Source organism: Archocentrus centrarchus, chromosome 13 (genome assembly GCF_007364275.1).
Source record: "Archocentrus centrarchus isolate MPI-CPG fArcCen1 chromosome 13, fArcCen1, whole genome shotgun sequence".
NCBI classification, from domain to species: Eukaryota; Metazoa; Chordata; class Actinopteri; order Cichliformes; family Cichlidae; genus Archocentrus; species Archocentrus centrarchus.
In genome coordinates this window covers 25,659,762-25,686,261 of record NC_044358.1, presented here as the reverse complement: position 1 = coordinate 25,686,261, position 26,500 = coordinate 25,659,762, and the positions used below count along the sequence as shown (strand labels likewise).

General features: G+C 38.4%; 2 protein-coding genes across 3 annotated transcripts; both read left to right on the top strand.

The window, feature by feature from the left end:
- The first annotated feature begins 709 nt into the window (after positions 1–709).
- tmprss13a (transmembrane serine protease 13a) lies at positions 710–14,928 on the top strand. The gene is made up of 13 exons (XM_030745026.1): positions 710–852; positions 7,245–7,419; positions 7,566–7,673; positions 7,949–8,116; positions 8,574–8,700; positions 10,520–10,615; positions 10,709–10,752; positions 12,014–12,176; positions 12,646–12,824; positions 13,258–13,356; positions 13,877–14,019; positions 14,133–14,285; positions 14,368–14,928. The coding sequence occupies exons 1-13, from the start codon at positions 835–837 to the stop codon at positions 14,380–14,382; spliced, it is 1,488 nt and encodes a 495-aa protein (XP_030600886.1). The 5' UTR covers positions 710–834; the 3' UTR covers positions 14,383–14,928.
- A 297-nt stretch (positions 14,929–15,225) lies between these two features.
- Positions 15,226–25,858, top strand: fxyd6 (FXYD domain containing ion transport regulator 6). 2 transcript variants are annotated; one of them, XM_030745163.1, is made up of 8 exons: positions 15,226–15,363; positions 21,983–22,036; positions 22,413–22,439; positions 23,245–23,277; positions 23,448–23,522; positions 23,749–23,785; positions 23,888–23,937; positions 25,373–25,858. In XM_030745163.1, the coding sequence occupies exons 2-8, from the start codon at positions 21,988–21,990 to the stop codon at positions 25,408–25,410; spliced, it is 309 nt and encodes a 102-aa protein (XP_030601023.1). In that variant the 5' UTR covers positions 15,226–15,363; positions 21,983–21,987; the 3' UTR covers positions 25,411–25,858. The 2 variants fall into 2 exon arrangements, with proteins under 2 accessions (XP_030601023.1, XP_030601021.1); XM_030745161.1 differs by having other exon boundaries at positions 21,980–22,036.
- The last annotated feature ends 642 nt before the right edge of the window (positions 25,859–26,500 follow it).

Genomic DNA, 26,500 nt, shown 5'->3' with positions numbered 1-26,500 from the left:
GCCCTTAATATTCTTTTTGGGTCATATTTGTCACTCTGTTCAGTTTTCTCTATTCCCTATTACGTTGTGTTCTTGTCTATTATGTCACAGTATTTGCTGTGGAACTACACACAAGGACATGGACTTTGTGAATCCGCCATTTTTTTCTCACACACACATATATATATATATATATATATATATATATATATATATATATATATATATATATATATTACAATGAGCTGCTCTAAGACACGCCTCAGAACAGAGGTAAAAGAGGGGTCTGTGGAGTTACAATAATGAGGAATTCAGACCAAAGCATTGCAGTTCTACTTCATATAGACCACAAATGAATGATTTACATATGAAAAGGAAGGATTTAAAAGCATGATATATCCCCTTTAAACTATTTATGGCTTTAACATGGATGATTGTATGCTAAAACTGTGAAGTCCAGATTGAAAAATCTATCATGTCATTCTATGTGGAAAATAATCTATTTTACTTCAGGACCCTGACAGCTCAGCGGTCATTTGAGCCTCACACTGTGAAACAAGTTTGCATAGTACCTGGCTGCTACAAAACTGGTTTGACAGGTAGGATATTGGTGCAGTGGGCACACCCGTCTCTGTGAAGAGAAGAAGGGAGGGATGGGCGGTATTAAGATGGGAGGGGGAACGTAGGCCTACCTTTTATTGCTTGGTTTAAGTTGAGTAGAAAGCAAGAAAGGAAAGAGAAGAATAAATGTGTTTAATGTGTCACCACCATGCTCCAGACTGAGTAAACCTGCACGGAGAAGCTCCACCCACCTGCTCTCAAGTCTACTGTCCACACTTTGCTTCCCTGAATGCAATGGCCAAGCATGACCCGGTAGGTTCTTACTTCTTGCTGGTGTGTCTCTGACTTCAGGCTACCTTCAAGCATTAGTCAGACTTCCCGATTAACTGCTGCTCACCTAAATGATGGCTGTGTTTTATGCTTCCATTTTGCATTATTTTAAATTTAGAGTATTGTGTTGCTTGAGAGATTGAGAGCTTGCAGAGATTAAATGGTGATAGGTTTTACTTGTTTCACTTTATCTCTTTGGCAACTGTTGTTATTCAAGGTTCTGTCTTAGTTTATATAAGGCAAATACTTGCATTCTTTTTTGTGTGTGTAATTCAGATATATGGTTCAGATTCAGGAACAAATAACGATAATAAAGTCCCTGTTTCCAGCTTTGTTAAAGTGCCTTTCTGGTAAAACAACACTCACTCTTGACTATGTAACTAAAGCACATGAATCTATAACACAAATCTAGCAGAATGTGCATGTGCCTTCTTATCCATGTAGACAATCTACATGGATAAAATAATATGAAGTCCAGTCAAGCACATTATCTGGGGGTTATATAAATACACCTGATTTAATGATGGAGGAAAAAACATAATTAAACATCACATTTTCAGTGGAGTAACTCTTTTATATTTTTCAATAAGTAGCAGGTGTAATTGCAGCTTTCTGAATTCATTTTGTCCATACAGAACAAGCAACTAAAGAAAAGGGGATACTTTTAGTTTATCATTTTATCTATTGAATGATTTTGTACCACACGGTTTTTGTTTCAGTGATGCTGGCCTTTGTGTTGGTCTAATCATCTAATTTTTCTGTGAAATACGATCATGTGTACCATGCTTGGAAATGTGATTATATCTCCACCTATTTCTGTTTAGCCATCTGAATGCAAAAAAGTGAAGTTTATGTTGCCTATAGTCATGCTTTGAAACCTGGTTTTATGCCGTACATCTTTGTTGGCAAGTAACACAGATTTCTCAGTGCCAACGTGACAGGTGACCTTTATTTATCTTTTCATTTTCACTTTTATCGAACTTGGAATATAGGTCAAATAGTTTGTAAATGTGGAGAATTATGTGATCTTCTCTCCAGTGTCTCACTGTTCATACACACCAAACTCTTATTGTAAGAACTTGTGATAAAATCTTTTTAGAGAAAATGCTTTTTTATAATAATAATAAAGAATATTACCGCTCCTAGTCCTCTTTCAAGCTATAATAATGTCAGAAAACAAAATGACTCATCACAAACTTGTTTTTTCACATTTTTGACTTTCCATAGAAGCTTAGGTGACAATGGAAACAGGTGATCAGGCCATGTGTTCAAACAGCTATAACCACATGGTATTGTACATTTGTAAACATTGCTATCACAAGCTGCATTCCTGCATGCAGTACTAAAACTAGGAGTGCATTCAGTAAAGAACATTCCTCGCCTAACCCAATTTTCTATGTACCAAATACTACACTGCAATAGATACACCCAGTGCTGTCAAATTCAATCATAAATTACTAGGTCACAAAGACTAGATTTTTTTTTATTGGCTTTTAAAAACTATAAAATTTGATATATTTTTTTAAATGATCCCCATAAACAGATAATGGCATACATAGTCTAGATATATTTATTTCACTTTATGTACCCTTTTAGCATCCTCCAAAAAAAAAAAAACTAAAACTAAATAAAAAAAGGAAAAGTAACATTTGCCAAGATACGAATTGTATATGTCTATGTGATTTTTGTGTAGGGTTTGTAGTTCACTTTGCATTACTTTGAGTATTTTCATTTAAAATATGAAAACACAATGAATTCTGAACAGTAATTGTTTATACCTGAGTACCAAATTACATTTTGATAGATGAAAAATTAGATATGAATTTAAAAATTTCACCAGTGGCTGTGACCTTTGACCTTTAACTTTGAAAATGAAATCATATTTTCTTGGGCCTGTAGGGAACTGTTCCTTGTACCACCCCCAACAACTCGATGAAACATTCATTGAAATCCATCGAGTTCATCGAAATTCTGTTAAAAGACAGACAGACAGAGCTTAATAGCTGTACAAGAATACTTTTGCTTAGTGAAGCTGCAAATAAAATAGCTTGTAAATTTGAGGAAATATGATGATACACTTTCTTGCCAAGAGTTAATTGAGAGAAAAAGCTTCCTCTTATATGTTTGCAAGTGAAATATGATTATCTGCAGCCAGCAAGCTTAGCTATGTACCTGCACCTCAGTAATTAACAGTATAGTAGTGTGGAATATAATTCTCTGTTTACACTCTTATTTTTGAACAGGGGAATTTCCCACCAAAGTTTTTTTAATGTGTTTATCTACACACACACACACACACACACACACACACACACACACACACACACACACACACACACACACACACACACACACACACACACACACTCCTGATATTTATTTATCACTTTTATATCTTGATGAAATCTTCCCCCACTGTCTTCGCTAACATTGCCCAGATTCTTCAGTGTTATTGATAAGCTCAGCATGATTCCCTACTCTGAGACTGCCCAGAATTTTCTGGGCAACCTGCACGAATGCTTCCCACGCTGGTGATTCAGTTGGCTTCACTTTCATTTTGAACTCATTGTCAAGCAAAAGTTCACAGATTTCAGGACCAAGAAAAACACCTGCTTTAATTTTGGTTTCACTTTTTTTGGACGCCAGACTCATTTCTTAAATGCTGAAATGCATCACCATTTCTGTCCAGTCATCCTAGTTTTCCAATACTTGGAACATCATAACAAAAAAATGAGATGTGCTAGACAAAAGCAGTTTTCAGATTTGGAGTGAGTAAGTGAAATTTGTTAAAGTACAGGTAACAAATTCCCAAAAGTAAAATGTTTGTTGGCCAGCATTATTAGTCTTTGTGCTAAGTTACACTGCTTGAGTGGACAACCTGTTGTAAAAACAGCAAGATACAAATATTTTAGAAATCTGTCAAAAACTTCAAAACTAAAAATGATGTTGTTATTTATTAGGCAAATAACAAAGTGACATTCACATTTTTATACCCAAATTTGAGCTGGCATACTGGACTCAAACTGAAACATAAAAAAATAATTTTGTTAATTACCAGCACTATTAATTTGGGTGGCAGCTAAGAAATTTGCTATGCACTGTATATATCGTAGGACATTTAATAATTTTAAAACTTATAACCAGTGATGGTAAACGCAATCTGATTACTGATTATTCCTTTAAAAATGAACTTACTTTACTAATTACTTAATTTTAGAAGCAACTAAGTTACAGGTTACTTTATTAGTGACCTTCAACAGTTGCCGGTGTTCGCACCACCTGGTGGGACTTCCTCTGTAGTTTGACTGTGCCGTGCTGCGACTCCAAATGTTTCTTCAAATTTGATGTAGTGTTTTTGAAGCTAGATAGCACTTTGTCGCCAGCACAGAGTGCACAACTAACCTTGATGTTGTCATCTTTAGCTGACACAAACTCAAAATAGTGCCTGTATTTCCAGCTAGAAAACGTGCATCTCTCTCCTCCCTCCATTGTTTACGTTTATGTCGCTGTGTGTGATTATTGTCCTCCTGCTGAAAAGTGGCTTAATTGTCACATAGGCCAGACATCACTCACCAAGACGCAAGAAGAAAGCAAAAATATATCTTTTTACTAAGGAAAATGACAAAAATAGTAACACACAGTGGCTTGGATAAGTAACTTTAATCTGATTACTGGATTGCAAATAGCAGAGGTGGCAAAAGTACTGACATTCTGTACTTAAGTAGAAGTACAAGTACTTATGTTAAAAAATACTTTAGTAAAAGTCGAAGTACTGGTTCAACTTCTCTACTTAAGTAAAAGTAAAAAAGTACAGGCTCTGAAATGTACTCAAAGTAAGAAAGTAAAAGTAGTTCTTTGGAGGATGTTTCTACCTGCTATTATTGTGTAAAACAAACCGAAACTCATTATATATTATTGTAATAATATAAAATAGTACATGAGAATACAAATGTTATTCCAATCTAAATTTTATTTCTAATGAATGCACTCAGCTTGAATCTGTTATGTAGGACACAAACTGTTAAAGGGAATTTAAACACAGCTCTGTTCTCTGTGTCCTCCATAGTAGAGGGTGACTGTGCCTCCACCTAAACACCAACATGAGGATACTCAGGGGTTACAGTGGGATTCAGAAGGTGGAGGAACCCTAAGATCAGCTGTAGTGACTCTGCATGGGGAGAAGAATCACAGCTTTCTATTGTAGCTGCAGTAAATGATGTTGGTGTGCAGGCTGTGATCAGCTGACCTGCTGCTGCTGCTCTGAGGTTTACTGCTCTGTGTGGATGAAGTGAATTCACAAAGATGTAACCCAGTATTTCACAGCTCTCTGAGCTGATCTCCATCCCCTACACTGACAGCATACAGGCTGTAGAAATGTTGGATTCAGTGAATGAATCTCAGCATCAGCAGCTTTGATTCAAACTCATCTCTGCTGCACTGATGTAACCTGTAACTCTGACCATGAACACAAACACTGTGCTCCAGTCCAACACAGAGCTTTACTGTAAATACAGTACAACAAACTAACCTATTTATTAAACACTAAACTGCAGCATTTTCATAGAATCTTTGAATTACACAAAGTCAGCATACTTCAGTTTATTTTCCAGTCCTTACCTTTAAATCTAACCTCTCTTCTTCCTCTCCTGTCCTCTTTCTCCATCTCTGAGTGAACTTCTCTCTCTTTGCTCTCCCTGAAATACAGCAGCTCTTCTTTTAGCTAGCAGACACACTGTGTGACAAACTGCACACACTTTGTGTGTTTGCTGATATTTGTTGAGCATTTAGAAACGTTGCATTTACCTGCCACACGTTACTCCCTTCATGCTCGCTCCTCTTCAGTAGCGCTAGCTAAGCTGTTTATGTGCCGCAGCGCAACTTACGGACTCGGTCCGGCCCGATTATAGCGCTATAAATGAGACATTAATTATATGGGTTTGCGTATTTAATCCCTTTGTACGAGATAAGCCCCGGTGATGGAGGATACGCAGTACGATTGTCTCTTATATGTTATTATTCCTCCATTTAGGCTCAGATCGTTTTATGTTTGAAGGCGCACTGACCGGAAATGCAAACTTCTCTCTGACGTGTTAAAAAGTAACGAGTCTGTTTGAAAATGTAAGAAGTAGAAAGTACAGATACTTGTGTAAAAATGTAGGGAGTAAAAGTAAAAAGTACTCAGAAAAATAAATACTTAAGTAAAGTACAGATACCTGAAAAATCTACTTAAGTACAGTAACGAAGTATTTGTACTTCGTTACTTCCCACCTCTGGCAAATAGTAACTCGTTAGATTACTCATTACCGAAAAAAGTAGTCAGATTAGAGTAACCTGTTACTAAGTAACACATTACTGACAATACTGCTTATAACTAGTTAAGCTAGATGAATCTTGCTACATATCTGGTGTGGATGCATATGAGAATGGCTCCAATCTTCTTTAACTTGTTTGTTTAAAAAAATAGATTTTTATTTATTTATTTTTTTTTAAAGAGCGAACACCTTAAAAAAAATCATTGAGATATAAATTTCAAAATTTCACCTGTGGTTCTGACCTTAAGGAACACTAGCATCACAGTGCACAACCTTTTCAGATTAAACATGCAATGGGTTGGTGCAATGGTTATCAAACTGTGAGGTGGTTAAAATATGTTAAAATAAAGTTAAAATATGAAGGGGGAGTGAACAAAGAGAAGGAGTTTGCTCATGCTATTGTGTTGACTTTCATTCAACCTGGGCACCATTATGTTGTTAATAATTGATAAAAACAGGGGTGTGTGGCCTATGGACTAATTTTGTAACAGATACCTCATGGTAGAGCTTTAACCCTTGTGGGTAAAAGTACCTACGTCATTCTTTCTAAAGAACAACAACAACCAAACTTGATCTTAGCTGCCTTCTATCTCCCTATCATTTTACACCAGCTTGTCCCTAAAATCCAAATACGGATTAAGACCGTCATCTGAAATTCGTGATACTGTATGACTACTGGCAAAGAAGGGATCACAGAAAAATAAGGAACATTACTTCTGAACCTGATCTTTTAGAGACTGTTGCCAGGATAAATCACTTCTTTCTTTGTGCCTGTAAGGTTGTTGAGCTGGTGTGGATTTGATAATAGTGTTTGGATTACATAAAGGACAATGGTCCTAGTCTTGACAACCTAAAACATGTGAGTAATTTATCCTCTAGCTAATCTAATTTTAGATATTATACCTATTCTATATACCATAGTATCTTGTGCCCAAGTACAGATAGAATATTGACATAATATTGAATAAAGACCTTACATGTGTTATTCCAATGAGGAATTTTATCTATAAAATCTTATGGGTTATTAGCTTTGCCCTCATTGTTTTTGTCCTTTTCTCTTAGAACACCCCACTTCCTCCCTACTACTCTGTTGCTCTGCACACGCAGCCACCCCTCAATCCTTATGAAAATGTACAGTATGGCTTGGGTCCAGGTGTGACACCCCTCAGCCAGCCACATTACATCCCCCGGTATCCACCAGCCGTGGTTGCTCCCCAAGTCTCACAGCCTAACATAAGTGAGTTATACCTGCACCACCCATATTTTTCTGAGAATAAAATGAATGTAATGTAGATGTACAAGCAAAACAAAGGTTGAGTCAGAGCCTCTCTGAGGACCATTAACATGCATGTGACTACATGCTTTTTTACTGTCTGTGTCTAGGTCCAAAGACGAAAAAGGGATGCTGTGAGAATAACAAAAAGTGGATTGGCTTGACAGTGGCAGTCTTACTGTTGCTTGCTCTGCTGGGAATAGCCATTTGGATTGGAGGTATACTTTGATCACTGGACATTGTCATTAATACTTATTTACTGACTTAAGTAATGTAGGACTGTGACTGTTTGTCACTGACAAAATGTTTTCTCTGTGTGGACTGCTGCATGCAGTGTTCACAGTAAAAATTGTTTATGTTAACCGAATTATCTTGGAATTTAGATATATATTGAACTATTTTTGCTAAATAGTTGCTAATATTTATTAAATGAAACAGGCACACTGTATCTCTACTTACTTTACAAACATTACTACCTCCTCACCAACCACAGTTGAGTTTGGCACCAGGAATGCAATGTCAGTGATTCACTATGATGACAGTGACAACGATGATCTGAAAATTGGAATTGCAAGTTTGCCCAAGGACACCTGCCCCAGCAATACTGTCCAGTGTGATGGAAAAAAGGACTGCCAACATGGCACTGACGAAGCATACTGTGGTGAGTAAGCACACACAAAGACCTTACCATGACTGGATTCATTCAAGGGGAGACGGTGAAGCAGGATGGACCAGACATATGCTAGCCAAAACTAAACCTTATGGATTTGACTCTAGAGATCTCATGTTGTATATGTGTCAGTATGTGTCAGTATTATCAAGAGATCCAACTTAAATCTGCACTGTGTATAATTGTATTAGTTTTATTCATATTATACTTGTTATTCAGAACTTAAATACAAGGGAATTATAGTAGAAGAATAAATAAGAACATTTTTGGCAAGTATTTTTTATCTGTTATTTGATTTTTACTTTTGAGGTTAATGCTAAATATGCAAGTAACCCTAAATATGTAAATATGACAGCAGCAGCACACAAGCTGAAGACTCAAATTGTAATCACCTAAAGAGATGCTAGTTAAGATGTATTCTTTTTGTTATCCTCCATTACTTCTCCAGTGAGGTTTGGTGAGGAAAACTGTCTGCAGGTCAAGACATCTAAAGGTGGCCGCTTCCTACCAGTGTGTTATGAAGGCTGGGATGACAGTGAAGCCACCCAGATCTGCAAGCGGCTAGGATTCAGAAAGTAGGGAATTACTACTTTAACCCACCTAATTTTGTCAAAGGTCATCTAAAATATACTGAACATCATACATAAAAAAGGTTAAAGACTGCTGAGTGCAGGTATAGGTCACTGGGTTGAACAAACTATTGCAGAGGCCTGAGTTCAAATACACCATGAAGCCATTTATTAGATGTCTTCTCTCCAATGTACTGCCTAAATAAAGGTTAAAAAGACAGCTGAGAAACATTTTGGATCAGTGGTCATTATCATATTATAAACTGCTCAAAAAATTTAGAGGAACACGTTGAAAACACATCAGATCTCAATGGGGAAAAAATCTTGCTGGATATCTATACTGATGTGGACTGAGTATTATATGAATGTGTTAAGATTCATATAATGAAAAGATACCACATTGTTTGATGGAAATGAAAATTATCAACCTACAGAGGGCTGAACTCAAAGTCAAAAAAATGATGTGGCAGGCTACTTAATTTTACCAACATTTCATTGCATCAACTCAAAATGCTACTCAGTAGTTTGTATGTCCCCAACATGCTTGTATGCATGCCTGACAACACTGGGGCATGCTCCGAATGAGATGACAGAGGGTGTCCTGACGGATCTCCTCCCAGATCTGGACCAGGCCATCATGACCTCCTGGACAGTCTGAGGTGCAACCTGGCAGTGTTGGATGAACTGAAACATAACGTCCTAGAGGCATTCTATTGGATTTAGGTCAGGTGAACATGGGGCCAGTCAATGGTATCAATTCCTTCATCCTCCAGGAACTGCCTGCATACTCTTGCCACATGAGGCCGGGCATGGTAGTGCACCAGGAGGAACCCAGGACCTACTACACCAGCATACATTCTGACAATGGGTCCAAGGATTTCCTCCTGATACCTAATGGCAGGGTGCCGATGCCTAGCCTGTAGAGATCTGCCTCCCCAGATCCACCACAAACCAATAATGCTGAATGATGTTACAGGCAGCATAACACTCACCACAGCTTCTCCAGACCTTTTCACATATGTCACATGTTTGCAGGATGAACCTGCTTTCATCTGTGAAAAGCACAGGACACCAGTGGTGGACCTACCAATTCTGGTATTCTATGTCAAATGCCAATTGGGCAGCTCTCATAGAATAAATGCCTGTCTCCTGGAATCTCTTCCATGCTCTTGAGACTGTGGTGGGAGGCACAGGAAATCTTCTGGCAATGGCATGTATTGATGTAGCAGGGTTCAGGTATTGCCTCATGTTACCAGTAGTGACACTGACGCTAGCTAAATACAAAACTAGTGAAAAAAATGTGAGAAAAGATGAGGAGGGAAAAATGTCAGTGGCCTCCACCTGTAAAAATCATTCCTGTTTTGGGTGTTGTCTCATTGTTGCGCCTCTAGCATACCTATTGTTAATTGTTAGCATCTAAGCAGCTGAAACTGATTAACAACCCCCTCTGCTATTTAACTGACAAGGTCAATATCCCCAAAGTTTAATTGAGCTGATGCTATACTCTGATTAAAATGTGTTACATTTTTCAGTAGTAGTCATTCAGACCTAGCACTGGCTTCATGAACGAGAGATTTAGCTTATAATTTGGAAGAGTCGATTTCAACAACAGCTTGTAAACATGTGGGCTTCAAACCCTAACCTGTAATTACCCAGAGAGGTCCATCTAATGTCAATCAATTGCTGCTGTATGGTTAGGGTTCCATTGATTCTCCACAGGTATGGCTATCACTGGGGTGTCTCAGTGTGACAGAACCACAATGAGTTTACAGATTCACTCCCTGTAGATGCCCGTTGATCTTATCAGGTTTCTTTCTGTCTCCAGTGCCTATATGAGTGGTACAATTCAATCAGATTCCATGGGTTTAAAACTGAGCAACCACACAACATCTTCTCCTATCCAGGCTCGTGTAAATGTCAGGTACATGCCACATCATATGAAATTTATTGGCTAACATTAACACTGGTTCTAGTACCCATTTTAACATGTTTCTCTTATTGTGGCAACATACAGTCTTTCCTGTCCAAACCAGCAGACTGTCTCCCTGCAGTGCTTGGGTAAGAAGCCTCCATCTGTTCCTACAGTCATATGCCACACACTTTCTCTTTCTCTCTGTCTTTATGTTACACACACAGTTACTGCTAAACACAGTACCTATGATTAACAATGCAACCATTTGCCAACGAAATACTAAACACAGTATTTGAATCATTCTGAATCATATTTTATTTATTAATTTTTTTTTTTTTTGAGGGGGGCGCTCATTACACAAAAAATCAATTTCAAGCATTTTTACGTTTTAAAATGCTGGGACTTTGTTCTCTTCTGGGTCCTCGCTCTTTGTTCGCTTTTTGTCAGGGGCAAACACACCTGTCCCTCTAGTTTTTCCACTTCTCTGTGCATTTCCTCACATCCATTCTGATAGTTTCCTCCAGGAATTTTCCGACATTTGTGAGTCCTTCTATTGTTGCTGTGATTATTATTATATTGAGATAACAGTTGTTGTTCTCTCACTGATAAATTCAAAAACTGTGGTGAAAAAGTAGCCAGAAATGCACGGGAGGAATCGACAGGGCTGAACAGACCAATTGCAATACTTGCAGGCTGCACTGATCCGAAGTAAGAGGAGCACGTCAGGTTACGTAGTAGGTTATGGTGTAGGGTTCAGAGGGGGTTCTGGACATGTATGTAGGTCCCGCAAAGACCCAATGCATAAGTCTAAATCAAATTCTAAATCAGGCATATGGTTAATTATGGAGTTCCACTGGGTCCCGTGCTAGGACCAATTCTATTTTCATGCTTCACTTAGGCAGTATTATCAGAAGACATAACACAGCATATATTTTCATTGCTATGAAGATTATACCCAGCTTTATCTATCCATGAAGACAGATGACACACACCAATGAGTTAAACTGCAGGAATGTCTTAAAGACATAAAGGGCTGGATGACTGTTGTCTAAGCAGTGGCATAATAAAGATTAGTATATGACCTACACTGTACACATTGGACATTCCTACAATATTTTGCACTATGTGAGTTTGTAGACTGACAAATGCAGAATTATGTGTGTTATAAAAAAAATTATGTTCAGTGTCACAAATTGCATTTCATTGTTACGGTGAAGATCAAATGAAACTCCTCCCATGATCTTTTACTTTTTATACTACTGCATCGGCAACATTGACATATCCAGAATTTATTTATTTATTTTGGCTGGTACAATTGTATTCTACATATATCAATAATGCGGTAAGGTGACAACAGTTTTGTTTTGTTTTGGTTCTTTTGTATGGTACCTTGTCTCTCATGTCCAGACTGTGGTAAGCAGCAGTCCACATCCCGGATCATTGGGGGCACCATAGCTAAGATAGGTTCGTGGCCTTGGCAGTTGTCACTCCAGTTCAGAGGATCCCATGTCTGTGGAGGAGTCCTGATCTCTCCAGATTTTGTGCTGTCTGCTGCCCACTGTTTCCCAAGGTGACTGACAAAAAACTGTGCCCTTGTAATTTTTTTTTTTACACATTCCTGTATATGGCACAGTCTACCTCAGTAAACTGTTTTATTCTTAGAGTCTGTACATAAGGTCCAGTTGCACTCCATAATGCTAAACTCATATATTTTTTAAATCACGATCCCCATTGTTTATTTATGTATTTATGTGTGTATGTATGTATGTATGTATGTATGTATGTATGTATGTATGTGTGTATGCATGTATGTATGTATGTATGTATGTATGTATGTATGTATGTATGTGTGTATGTATGTATGTATGTATTTATTTATTTACTAACTATATTTTAGCTATTTATATTTATATTCTAACTGTTCATATTGCACTGCTGCTGATTGAAGGGAGTTACCACCCAAGTTTTGTTGTATTCTTGTACAATGACAACAAAGCTTCTTCTTGTTTTCCACTGAAGAGTGTATTTCTGTGTTTCAGTGACAACATTGCAGCTCTCTCTCCTACCAACTGGAAAGTATACGGTGGAATGGTGTCCCTGAACAGCTTGCCTGAGCCCTACCTTGTTGAGAAGATAATACTTGATGAGAACTATAATAAGACAACAAACGACCAAGATGTTGCTCTTCTCAAACTTAAATCTCCAGTTACTTTCAACGGTCAATTATTTTTTTACATTATAAAAACAATGTGTGTAGTCATCCAACCGTCATACCTGTGTTCAGAATTTAATCATCACATAAAAAATGTGTAGGCATCATGTTGGAAAGATGAGTCAGGGAAGGATTTGATTGCTTTCCTCCATGGAAATATTCAACACAGAAAACCTTGCCTGATGGTGCCTGTGTTTAGTAGCATTGTGTAGAATGCTACGTATATAGTATACAGTATGTACACTAACAAAAATATGGAGGACAGCAACAGCCATGGAAATATTTCCCTTGCTGTTGAGTCTCAGCTTTTGAAGCCTGTGAGTTTGCAGTCAAACTGTTAATCTGATTTATATTGTCTATTTATAGTACTGTCCTTTTGAGCACACAAGGCTGCTGATGTGTTTGCAGAATCTTAAATATGTATTTTTGTGTTATACAGATAAAGTTCAGCCTGCTTGTCTGCCAGCATTTGACCAGAATTTTGCTCATGGAACCCAGTGCTGGACCTCAGGTTTTGGCACCACTCAGGCAGGCTCAGGTAACCTGAAATGTGGAACTGTCCAGCATAATAGAGAGCTAGCAAATGACAAAGTTTTTTGATATACATGTAGGTAATGTATTTTACTGGATCCAGATGATTAAAAACAATCAAATAAACAATATTTTAAGCATTGCTGATGCAATAACATGTATTAGTTGCCATATTACAGACCTGGTATCTGGTAAAGAAGAGGGAAGGATCAGACACAAACCATCCAGAGAGTTATAAAAGAGTAACTAGTGTCTGTTTTCTATATAATCATCAAATGAAAAAGACACTTGTAAAAGTTAAAATTAATGACTGTTGGGCAAGTACTCTCAAGCGGTAAACAATAAGACTGGGACATTATTAATTACAAAAACTGAAGCTAAATGAGAAAAACAAAGAATGACCTGCTGCAACTGAGAATAATGTGTTATACACATTCAGCCACTATTTTACTATGTTGCCTTGTTGCCATAAAGAAAACAGTGACCAATGAGTTATTTTTTTTTTTCCTCTCTCTTTTTTGAAAAAGGTGTTGTCTCCAAAGATCTGATGGAAGTGACGGTGGACATCATTGATACACGGGTGTGTAACAGTCGTGATGTGTATGAAGGCCTAGTGACCGATAATATGATCTGCGCTGGAAAACTTGAAGGAGGAAAAGACTCCTGTCAGGTGAGCAGTCAATATCAAGGGACAGTTTTATAGCCATCAGATGAGTCTACATTGTTTTGAACATCTAGCAAACTTTACCAGTACTTCACCAAGTATAAACTATATTTTCTTAGGGTGACAGCGGTGGACCTCTGGTGTGTCAAGGAAAGAGCAGGTTTTACCTGGTGGGGATCACCAGCTGGGGAGCTGGATGTGGTGGTAAAAACAAGCCTGGGGTTTACACCAAAGTCAGTCGTGTTCTGCCCTGGATTTACACAAGCATGCATGTAAGCGTGAAAGGAGAAAGAATAACTAAAGGCTAGAAGTGGTGGGTTTTCTCTTTGTTAACTGCTCCTGTGCTTCTTGCAGAGAGCAATGGAGTGATGTCACTTTGCCTCCTTCTGGTGTTCTCCTCCCAATCAAGTGAGCACCATGAAGATGTCTCAGAAGTTGCCTTGGAGGCTGGCTTGAGAGAGTAGCAACATGACAAAAATGATGACCACATAAATTCTTTAATGGTATTCTGCATCATTTGTATTGATCTCAGGTCACATGGATTTTATGTGTTTTACAGTAACCACATTTATACAAGTTAATCAATGCACTGACTTCAATCTTGCGGTCTTGATTTTATTCCTTTGTTGTTCACAGTGTACTAAAGCCTACCTTTACTTAAACTGAGCTTTAAAAGCAGATGGCCCTTTTTTTAAATTACGTGTTCTGTTTCAATGAAACATGGTCAGTGCTCTACTTTAATCTCCTTAATTGGTTTGTGATTTTGTGATTGATGCTCTTTAAGTATGAGTATTATGAAGGTGCCCCCCCCGACACAACATTAACTATTGTGTACCATATTAAAATTGAGACACTTTTCGCATTCTCTCTGTGAAGTACATCCCTGAGTCGGTCACTAAGCGGTGCGCCTAAAACACACTGATTTTTCCTGAAATTGTTCTTGCATTATACTACATGTATATCCCATTTTGTGTGTTCTTTGTTATGTTTATGTTATAATTATGAGTGGGATCATGCGAGCCATGCACACTGAACATATACAAGATAAAGAAGGAAACCTCTCTTTATGTGGAGTTGTGGGCAGGAGGTGTCTGTGGTGAGTGTGCATGTGTGTGAGAGAGGGAGAGATACAGAAAGAGGGAGCGGCAGGGACGATTCCACGCACTAAATAAGCAGTCACTCCAGGAGTCACATTGTTGTCGTCATCACATCTATTTTTCCAGGGGAAGTACATGTGTGCACGTATTGACAGATGTGAATACTTCAAACAGAGTCCTTGTGAGACAAACTGATTGATTTTTGTGGGTGGATATCAGTTTGTTAGCCAACGGTCCGCTGGAGAAACAAGAGGTAAGTTAATAAGGGCGTATTTGATTGTGTTATTGTTATTTAAAAAAAAAAAAAGGGGGGGGGAGTCAGGGGTCTCAAAATCCTCTGGGTGGAGAAAGCGTGGAAGGCAACGTAATTTTATTCACAATTTCTCTTCAACAGCCGCTATTAACTCACGATTCAGTGTGTATAAATTATGTTACTAGTAGGGATGCTTGTTATTTACCATGCAAACATATATCACGAGGGTGTGTCTGCTGGAACTAATCACTGGTTACGCGGGGGGGGAGCAAACATTGGATAAAGAGCATGATTAATCCAGTTGTTATTAGCTCTGTAACAATAAGTCGTTCGTGATGACACGGTTTCACTGAAAAGGAAAATCAGCAGGCGAATGATGAAGGTTTTTCTCAATCATCAGATGAGCCACAGGTTGAGGGACGCAGAAGTGCGCAGACGTTACGCATCGGATGCTGAGGCATATTGTGCCAGTTTTTTTTTTTTTTTTTTTTTCTGTTCTGTTACTAGACTCTCAGTAAAAAAAAAAAAAATCAAACAACACGCAACGTTTCTCGGCGCCTTGTTGGCTCGTTATGAGTAATGGAAAGGTTATAAGTGTGTTACTGAAGTCTTCGTTTGTCCCCGACAAACGACTTAGACTGAAAACAACTGAATGTACAGTCACGCTCTCTTAAAGCTGACGTATTTATTTATTTATAAACCAATTAGGATTATCTTACAAATAGCTCATTGTAGGCCAGAGATTTCGACTTTAAAGACGCGTGCCACACCCCTTGTTCCTCTTTATGTGGAGACAGTGTTGTCTGTGCTTTAACCCATTTCTCTTTCGGCGCCACAATTTTCAGTTGGAGACAGTTACCATGACGATAACTGGACACTATATTATGATGTCTGTCATGGTGGTGTAACATCATTAAATGGGAAATAGAGGGGTCAAGGTTGTTTTTTTGTTTTTTTTTCACAGAGGTTATGGAAACGTGTGATTCAATCTAGTTAGCTGTCCCAAATTATATTGATGTTGATATATAGAGCTCTTTTTATATTAGTTGAATTTACTGGGTTTTGACCACATTTCAGGGTTTTAGTCACCAAAAGTAATTTCCCTTTAGACACCTGCACCACTTCAAAGTGTAAAGCGAAACAGGGAGATATGACCCAATTATGCTAACCAATATTTAAAACTATGGTAATAAGTACAAGTGAGATCTAAACAGCAGTAGATCTAGATAGCAAAGGATAGAATGGATTCTGAACATATTTAATCTGTACATTAATTTGCACCTTCCTGACTTAGAAACACACAGGACAAGCCAGCGAGAACACCAAACGTGATCATTTTAAATTTCACCTAATCTCTGTTTGATTGGGTATATGATAGGCTTGGTAGAACTAAGGGTAAGAGTAGTGGTGCTGGTGGGGTGTGGTCGTCAGTAAAAGCAAACATACAACAGGTACTTTAAGGATACTGTCATTTGAATTTGGATTTTCCTTCATCACCTTGTTGGCTTTTTCCATAATCCATAAGACTGTTATTTCACTAATCTCCTGCATGAGTCTCACACATTTGCCAAACAGTAGAATGTCAAAGGTTAAACATTATTTTTTTTCATGTCTCAATAATTCCGGAGCACTCTGCTGCCCTTGTATACTTCACCGTCTCACTGTTGTTATTGCTCTGACCTACTGTTGTTTCTTTGATCGCCTTGTTTCTTCATCTCCATCATCAAATGTGCCTCCTTGGCCTTTCTTTTTAAAGCTTTGTGCATTTTATACTGGAAATGTCACTGTCGTACAACAGACTGCACTTCCACAGTCCTCCCCCTTCAGACGGTGTCTCCTCTGCATGCCCTTCACCTGTACTATCAGACAGTGTCTAACCCTGTCTGCCAGTCTCCCAATCTCACTGCCTTTCAGCTTGACCTTTCCTCGTCCCCACATTGCAGCCTCTATTCATTGTTGTTGTCTTTCCCAAACAGGTAAAGTCCTCATGTCTGTCCATTTTCTAGTTCTCTCCTCTCAGACAAAGGGAAGCCTGGCTTTGGAACTTGATATTACTAAACAATAGTGCAGATTAAATGGAGGAAAGATGGGAAGGCAAGTGCTCAGGTGTCATTTTTACACACAGGGAGAGAAAAGTTGGCAGAGACAGTCCGTTGAAACATTATACAGGAACCTACAATTCTGCCGAAACGCCAACCGATTCTCCTAGGAGAAATATGACACTGACCCACCAAGGTCAAAAATGCCACACTTCAGAAGAGAATCTTATTGCGCTCTAGTAAAAGTCACTTTCATTTTTGTTTAGCTGATGGACAGAAATATTGGTCAGACAAGTAGATAATTTAAAGTTATATCTGTAAGTCTGATTTCTTAGTACCGGTGTGTATGAACACATATGGATGCTTTGTCGTCATCCCTTTGCAGGATATTTAACAGGACAGGGTAGTGTCATTATACTTGTTTATGTTATAAACAGGTGTATTATAAACCAAACCATCATATTTTCCTAAATGTAAACAAGTTGTTTTAGTACCTAAACCTTAACTAACAGCGAATAAAAACAAAACTAAACAGTGACTAAGTAAAGAAGAAGCAAAGCCCCCCTCCCACACACACATCACCCATCACCACTGACTAGATTATTTTAAACACTCAAACCTCTGAGCTCTCTCTATCCTTATAAAGAGGGACGAGTGTTGCAGTGTGAATGAACTTTCCATATTTTGTGTGGCACTGATTGCTTGCCCTTTAACCCCAGACTATCTCTGGCTCCTCCAAAATCAGTGGAGGTTGTCCAGCTGGCCACTTAACCCTGGGCACTTACTGTCATATCGATGCCATTAGCAAGTGCCTTAGTGAGAACGACACAAAAGAGCATCAGACTTCTCTTCATCCACCTCAGTATGGTTCTATCTATTTTTTTTTTCAACATACTCTCCTTCCATTAGTGTCACAGTGACAGATCGAGCTTTAGGTTACCAATGCAAAGAGAGTAGCTGACTGGCACACATTACTCCATATTGCTCTTGCTATATTATGTTGAGAAATGTTATGCAGAGACATTATTCAGATGGACAAGTGAACAATTCCCCATGTCAGTATGACCTCTAATAAAGCTATTTTCTATTAAAGCAATCTTGTGTATGCACACACACGCAGGTGAAATAATACATTTTTCTCATAATGTTTACTGATACACAGCTGGTGGTAATGCATCAACAAATGTAGCATATTCAGGGAGGAATGCCTGTAAGTGCTAATATTTATAAGTAGTATTGGGATTTTAGCCACAGTAAAACATACATTTAAGATTAATGATTAAAGATCTAAAAAAAAAACTATATGCGAAACAAAGAGTTTTAAGGAAACTGTTTGACAAAATAATCTTAACTGACCTGCTTATTTAATGCTTGGCCTATTTTTTATGCCTGCCATACTTGACCGGGTGCAGTATTTCTTAATAAAGCTGAACTGAATGTGAGCGATGTACAATTTGGGGCCAATCATCAATCATCTCCACTGATGTGAAAAAAGATGTCTCTGTCATGATGTACAAATATGACAGATGCGTTTTAAAAGGCCATGCTGTCACATCTCGTCATTTATGTCCCCATGTTTTTAGCTAAAACATGACACTCTGAATGCATCATATTCTTCATAACATGCACACCTTCAGAAAAGATTATAGAGGTTTCTCTCTTGTCTGCATCGGCACAAGTGTGAAGAAAATCCCCCAGTTAAATAGTTTAGTGTATACAAAGGACAAAAATGGTGCTAACTTAGAAACACAAGAGCTTGTTTGAATAATTCAACATATAAATAAAAAAATATTTCATTCTAGTAATCTACTCTAAGCAAAAATATTTCTTCTGTTCAAGGTCACATACACAGATTTTTGCTTCTGGGGTAGATGTCATCAGTCTAATGAATCTGATAGCTTCATCTGTTCCACCATTGTCAGCTTATGTCACATTAATTTAGAAATGTCCCAGTTACTATTGTGCTGCTTAGAGTTGTTTATAGCTCACAAATCAAATAAACAGAGCACCAACATACAGACTGCAAGTGCAACAGAATGCTATTGTTCATATCACAGCTAATGACTGTAATGGGATAATTTGTTTACTTAAGTGCATTATTTCCTGTGCCACCATTACAGCTGAAGACATGCAAACAGCCAGATGAGTAGATGGACATAAATGGACCCAGTCAATCATGGAACCAGTTCAATTCTCTTAGCACTGGTAGAGAAAAAAAAAAACCCAGTGATGGCATATACCCATAACGGTAGATACTCTCAGTTACTGTAAGAATACTAAAACTTGAGTTATTAAACCTTTGGCCTCTAGAAGGCGCAATACAAACACCTCCATGGTTTGTTTATAGATCATGCATGTTGAGCTGCAGACTTTTTGTGTTTTATTAGTTCACATGCAGCATTGTTATGCTCCATTGAAAGCATTGCTGTCAATCTGTGTTTCAAACTATTACAGTCAATAGTCACTGTCAGTTGATGTATAAATCTATCAGACACTTCATTCGCAAAGTGTAATTTGGTGCGGAATTGGACCACTCACTAAGTATTGACTGTTTTTGCCATCAACAGCCGCATACAATGGTATTATTATATTAAAATGACAACGAGAAAAACAGTAGATTACCTGAACCTACCCTGTGTTCCATTTGTTCGCATGTTACTAAATAAAGGAATTAGGTGGTCTTGGGTGGCCTTAGATATTCAGACAGAAGAGGTCAAAAGTAAGGGTCATTCATTATATGCTGATCTGCTAAAACATAGCCAAAAAATATAAAATCTGTCATTTTCACACATCCTCAAGGACATGATCAGGTGGTCTATATGTCAGAATGTAAATGTCCTGCTCAACTACATTAGACATTAAAATGTCTTTGCTCTGCCAGCTCTCTACCAAAGAGTCTATGTAATTATCCAAATCAGGGTCAAGCCCTTTGATGGCCTATCCCAGCTGTCAAAGGGTGAGAGGCAGGATACACTCTGGCCAGATTGCCAGTCTATTGCAGGGCTAACGCAGAGAGACAAACATTCACGCTCGCAGTCAAGCCTGCAGTCCATTTAAAATCACATGTTAACCTAACACTCTTGTTTTTTGGACTGTGGGAAAAATCCAGAGTAACACACAAAGGCACTGGGAAATCATGCAAACTCCATACAGAAAGGCCCCAGCTGGCAAGTGGAATCGGACCCAGGACCTTGTTGCTGTGAGGCAACGGTACTAATCACCGCACGGCTGTGTCACCCTAATCTGAAAATACAGTCTAGAGATTTTAGGTGGCACTGTCAGTTAAAGCAAGCTTATTTCCATAGTAAAACTTAACTAGACTACACTATATAAACAAAAGTACTGGGCCACCTACACTTTGCACCTTCAAGAGCAGCTTGGCCATGGAAACCCATACAATGAAGCTCCAGGCACACAATTCTTGTGCTGGTGATAATGCCAGAGAAGCTTTCGATCTCTGCAGTTAGTGAGTCAGCAGTGTCGGAGTTTTAACACTGCAACCTGCTCTGAAACTTTATGTTGACTGGTTGAGTTTCCATTTTGAAATAATTCCACTTACGATTGATCGCAAAATATCTAGGAGGGAAGAAATTTCACAAACTGACTTGTGGCAACAGTAGTATTACAGTGCCATGCTGGGATTCAGTCTGCTCTTAGCACAACCTATTCTTTCACCAAGTGTTGTAAAGGTGCATGGCTAGGTGCTTGAGTTTATACTCCTGTGGTATTTTCCAACCTATACAAATGCATTTATAAGATTTTATGGCAGTTTACCCAATAGTTAAATTAAATGTTCATTTTGTAGTAATTGAGGAAGAGACAAAGACTAACCAAGTTATTATGATACAACCTCTGTAGAGAATGAATGCATAGAAAGCAATAAAAGATTTTGGTCTATTGACAAAATGGAAAAGCTTATTGATGCATATATTTTCAGCACTTAATAGTATATATATATATATATATATATATATATATATATATATATATATATATATATATATATATATATATATATATATATATATATATATATATATATATATAGAGAGAGAGAGAGAGAGAGAGAGAGAGAGAGAGAGAACCTGGAAAATTAGAAATAGTTCATTGCTAACACATTCTGTAGGAGACATGGTGTGTGTCTGTGTATGTGTGCGTGTGTGCACAGTGGATAGCCTACATAAAAATAGGTCAAGGTTGTGTGATGCCCACAGAGACAAAGGAGCAGGAAAAGAGAACATGTATGGCTCTAAACATGGATCATTATGCAAGATAAAAGCCACAAGCCTTTGACATCTGTTATACTCCATAGGGTTGGACAGAGCAAATGTTGTGTGATGTGATTTGTTTTTCCTCACTTAATGGATATGTACTTGTGTGGTCATCATCTGTACAGTATATTCATTGTCACTTTTTATGTCCTCAATTGCAGATATGAATGTGCTGTAGTGGAGTAGCTTACAAAAACAAACAAAAAAAAAACATAAGCAAATAAACAAACAAACAAAAAAACCTCACTAGATTTTTTGTCTTTCTTTCATTCTCTCTCACACTCCCTCTTTACTACTCTGTGTCAGCAGTTGCCATGGAAACTATTTTGCTCATCGTCTCTTCACTCCTTGTATATATGGCTGGTACGTGCAACCCTACTCATGCAGCGCACACATGCATCCATGCATACAAAAACACATGCATGCACACTCACCGATTGTCCATGGGGAGGCAGTGTCTGAGTGAGTAGTGATATTTAATGAATAAGGACTGGTTGTGGACAATTCAAACACGTAGCAAAACATTAATTAATACTATAGGGCTTTATGTGTGGATTTCACAGACTACCTTTGTCACTGAGTGCAGGTCAGGCCTCTTATAGTGTGGGACTGAATGTGCAAAGATATATTTTTCATTTTTCGCTTATGGTCCTCTAATTTCCTGTCTTTCTTTCTCTCTCTCTCTCTTCTGTTTTCCTCCTGCCTTTTCACTTTTACCACTTCACACTCTGCCTCTCAGCTGCAGCAAACACTGATACAGAGGGGGGTGAGTACTCTTCACGTGGTCTCTAATGAGGTCAAATGTTGAGCTTAACCACTTTATTGATGGTCCATTGGTGTTTCGATCAGATCCTTCAGGGTTGTTGCAAATGTATTGATAGAGAAATGACAGACCCAATTATGAATTCAAATAGATTTCTATTCTAAAGAGATGAGAGTAGTAGAAATAGAAATAGAACTTGAAACTTATCAAAATATATGAGATCCAAGGTGCAGCATGTCAACAGTACTATTACAGATTCCAACCTTCTTGCCAGACAGCAACAACATCACTGAAGAATCACCCCTTGCCTGCAACAACTGACAAATTCTTTAAAACTTTGGTCAGTATTATATGCCATGTTTTTGCATGCCAACTACAGAATGGCTGAGGTTATAGAAATAATTTTAGCTATTTTAGCACAAATGATAAACCTGTTCTTAAGTCTTTTAATATCCATTTCAGTCTTACTGACAAAGTAACAATTTCCAGAATGATCACCAATGCACTTACAGAAGCCCTGAATTTGGTCAGGTAGTTCAGGATGAGTCATAAAAATTATTTTATGTATTACATGAATAAGAATAGAAGAAGAAGAAGAAGAATGCCTTTATTGTCATTATACAGGATGTACAATGAGATTGGAGGGCCACTCCTGTTCAGTGCCATGTAACAGAAAATCAAATCAATCAAATCAATCAAGAAAGGCATGGATTTTGCTAGAAAATGGTTCTTGATAATAAGAATACAGGTTTGCAACTGAGACTGTGTATTTTGATTTCTCAGTGTTGGTTTTGTTATGTGTTTGCAGCTACCAATAAACCTGAAAACCCATTTATTTATGGTAAGTTAGAGAAAACCTTTTGAAATAATCAAATAATTAGCACATTGCTGAGACATAGAGTCAGTATCAGTCCCTAAAATAAAGTTTTTATTTGCAATAAATGAGGATGGAATTTCTCTCCTGCTGCTGCTGTCTATTATGTGGCATTCTGTCATTAATTTCTTCTGCAGACTATGAGATCTTGAGGATTGGGGGGCTGGCATTTGCAGTGGTGCTGTTCATGCTGGGCATTCTTCTTATCCTCAGTGAGTTAACCTCTGCCTGCTTGTGTCTGTCATTTTATTATGTCTACATATACTCAACACTATAACTGTGTGCTACAGAATTTCCATACTACTTACTACTGTACTTCACAACCTTCCTTGCACACTGTTTATTTTATATTCATGATCCATTAATACCATTCTAGCAATGACACAGATGATGTATGAACTACAGGGCAATGCAGCTGACAATTTATTGTGTTTCCAGGTCGACGATGCCGCTGTGGTATTAACCAGAAGCCCAGGTATGTCAGTGTCCCTGATTTAAAAAAAACAAGCATGAAGAGCTGTTTTTGGGTCATAGTATTTAATTTAGTTACCATGACAACCTGTGGATCTTTCTTCAGGGCACCTGGAGATGAGGAGGCACAGGAGGAGAATCTGATTGTCTCCAAGGGTAAGATGCACATTTTAACTCTCGTCAGTTTCCCCTCACCTCAAGCTCACCCCCTGACACACATCCATAATTGAGTTTGCCTTTGAGAGTGCCCATAGAACAGAGAAGGAGGGGAACTGTATGAGACCACAACATTATACACTATATATAGATATTTTACACCAGAAAAGTTTTTCTTCTTTTATATTAATTTCAGGTTTGAATTTCGGTTAAGCTTAGGTAACCAAACTACTTGGTTAGATGCAGAGGCTTGCATTCAAATACACCCTGAGGTCATTTACTGGATGTCTTCTCTCCACTGTCCTATCTAAATAAAGGTTAAAAAGTTAAAAAGGACCTACCAATTCTGGTATTCTATGGCAAATGCCAATTGGGCTCGACGGTGCCGGGCAGTGAGCACAGGGCCCACTAGAGGACATTGGGCCCTCAGGCCACCCTCATGAAGTTATTTTCTGATTGTTTGGTCAGAGACATTCTCACCAGTGGCCTGCTGGAGGTCATTTTGTAGGGCTCTGGCAGTGCTCATCCTGCTCCTCCTTGCACAAAGGAGCAGATGCCGGTCCTGCTGATGGGATAAGGACCTCCTACGACCCTGTCCAGCTCTCCTAGGGTAACTGCCTGTGTCCTGGAATCTTTTTCATGCTCTTGAGACTTTGCTGGGAAACACAGCAAACCTTCTGGCAGTGGCACGTATTGATGTGCCATTCTGGAGGAGTTGGACTACCTGTGCAACCTCTGTAGGCTGTAGGGTCCAGGTATCGTCTCATGCTACCAGTAGTGACACTGACCCTAGCCAAATGAAAAACAGTCAGAAAAGATGAGGACGGAACAAATGTCAGTGGCCTCCACCTATAAAACCATTCCTGTTTTGGGGGTTGTCTCGTTGTTGCCCCTCTAGTAAACCTGTGGTTAATTTAATTAACACCAAAGAAGCTGAAACTGATGCTTAACAATCCCCTCTGCTACTTAACGGACCAGATCAATATCCCAGACGTTTAATTGTCTTGATGTTATACTCTGATTAGAAAGTGTTCCTTTAATTTTTTGAGCAGTGCACATCTTTTCAAGAAAGCGCATGGGCTATATATGTTGCTTGAACATTTTGATCCAATATTCATAGCACCTTTACTGGCTTCTACCATTCTAAAATGTGCATACCTTGAAATTGTACTGTATTAGTACAATAATACATTAAGTGAGTAAATATATGTACTCTACAGTAGTGCCCTTCGTTTTAAGGTCAGCAGTACAAAATCTATGTACTCCATGTATACTTAGTAGCAGAGCCCTGAGCATTGTCCTTCACCTTCAAGTGATTACAAGTGTGTTAATGTTGTGGCATAGGACAGAAATACTTAGCAAGAAATAACTCTGGGCAAGTTTAATGTTTTGCACTTTTGCTTCAGCTAAGTCACTCATCATTGACCTTTTTCAGCTGCAGCAGCTGCCAAGGAGACTCCAGCAGAGAACTGAGGCAACGCTAAAGGACCTGACTGCCTTCTGAAATCATGATTTTATTTGATACTTATCCACAATAATAGTGAAGGTGTGGGTGATTATTATAACTGGTTATGTGACTGGGTAAGAGGGGAGGTATATGTTTAGAGATATAACACTAATATGTACATAATTCTTGTGCCTGTTGTTCTTTGTCGTGATTGTGCCGGTCCCTTTCTCCCTGCCAGTGCTCTTGTCCATTCCTGTGCCTTTCTGTGACAGTGTCTCGCTCCACTTTACTGTCGTAGCCAGTAGCACCTTTGACACAAGATTATCTTTAGAACCCGAGAAAATTTTTTAATCTTGTGTGACTTGCTTTTGTCATCTGTCCTGTATCATATTTTGCCACAGTTAGAATATAGCACACACACACACACACACACACACACACACACACACACACACACACACACACACACACATACACACACACACATATATATATATATATATATATATATATATATATATATACCAATAGTTCACAGATATTGTTAAATATCCTTCATTTTTGTTTATGTGTGAATGGCTGGGTGTGTCTGTGTGTACATATGAGTGTAGTTATGTGTGCATGTATATCCTGTATGTGTATGATTGTGTGTACATCACAAGTGCATGTGCATCTCTACATGCAAATGTGATGAGCCTTATAAAAGACAATCTCAACTGCCACAGCTCTCTGAGTGAGCACTGTAGTTTGCAGGTACCTGCATGGGCCCCTCCACCGCAGTGTTTAACCATTCACAGTGGAGGGAGCTTCTGCATCAGCTATCTCACTGCCGCCTTCTCCACACATCTACTCCACTGCTCTGTCACTGGCTCCGTCAGGATTAGCTAGTCTCCAGCAGGCTATAATTAGTTTCCCCATACACACCTACTGGTGCCACAAATCTGTCAAGCCAGGGTGTCTTTCTTTTGTCTTCATTATTTGTTTAGTCAGTCTCATGATCTTTTAAATAACCATACATATAATACATTACTGGAAGAGAGACAAAGTTTATCTGTGGAGTTTGAGAGATGTGATATTGATATCATTTATTTGCCAGACTACATTAATAGTAGCCTA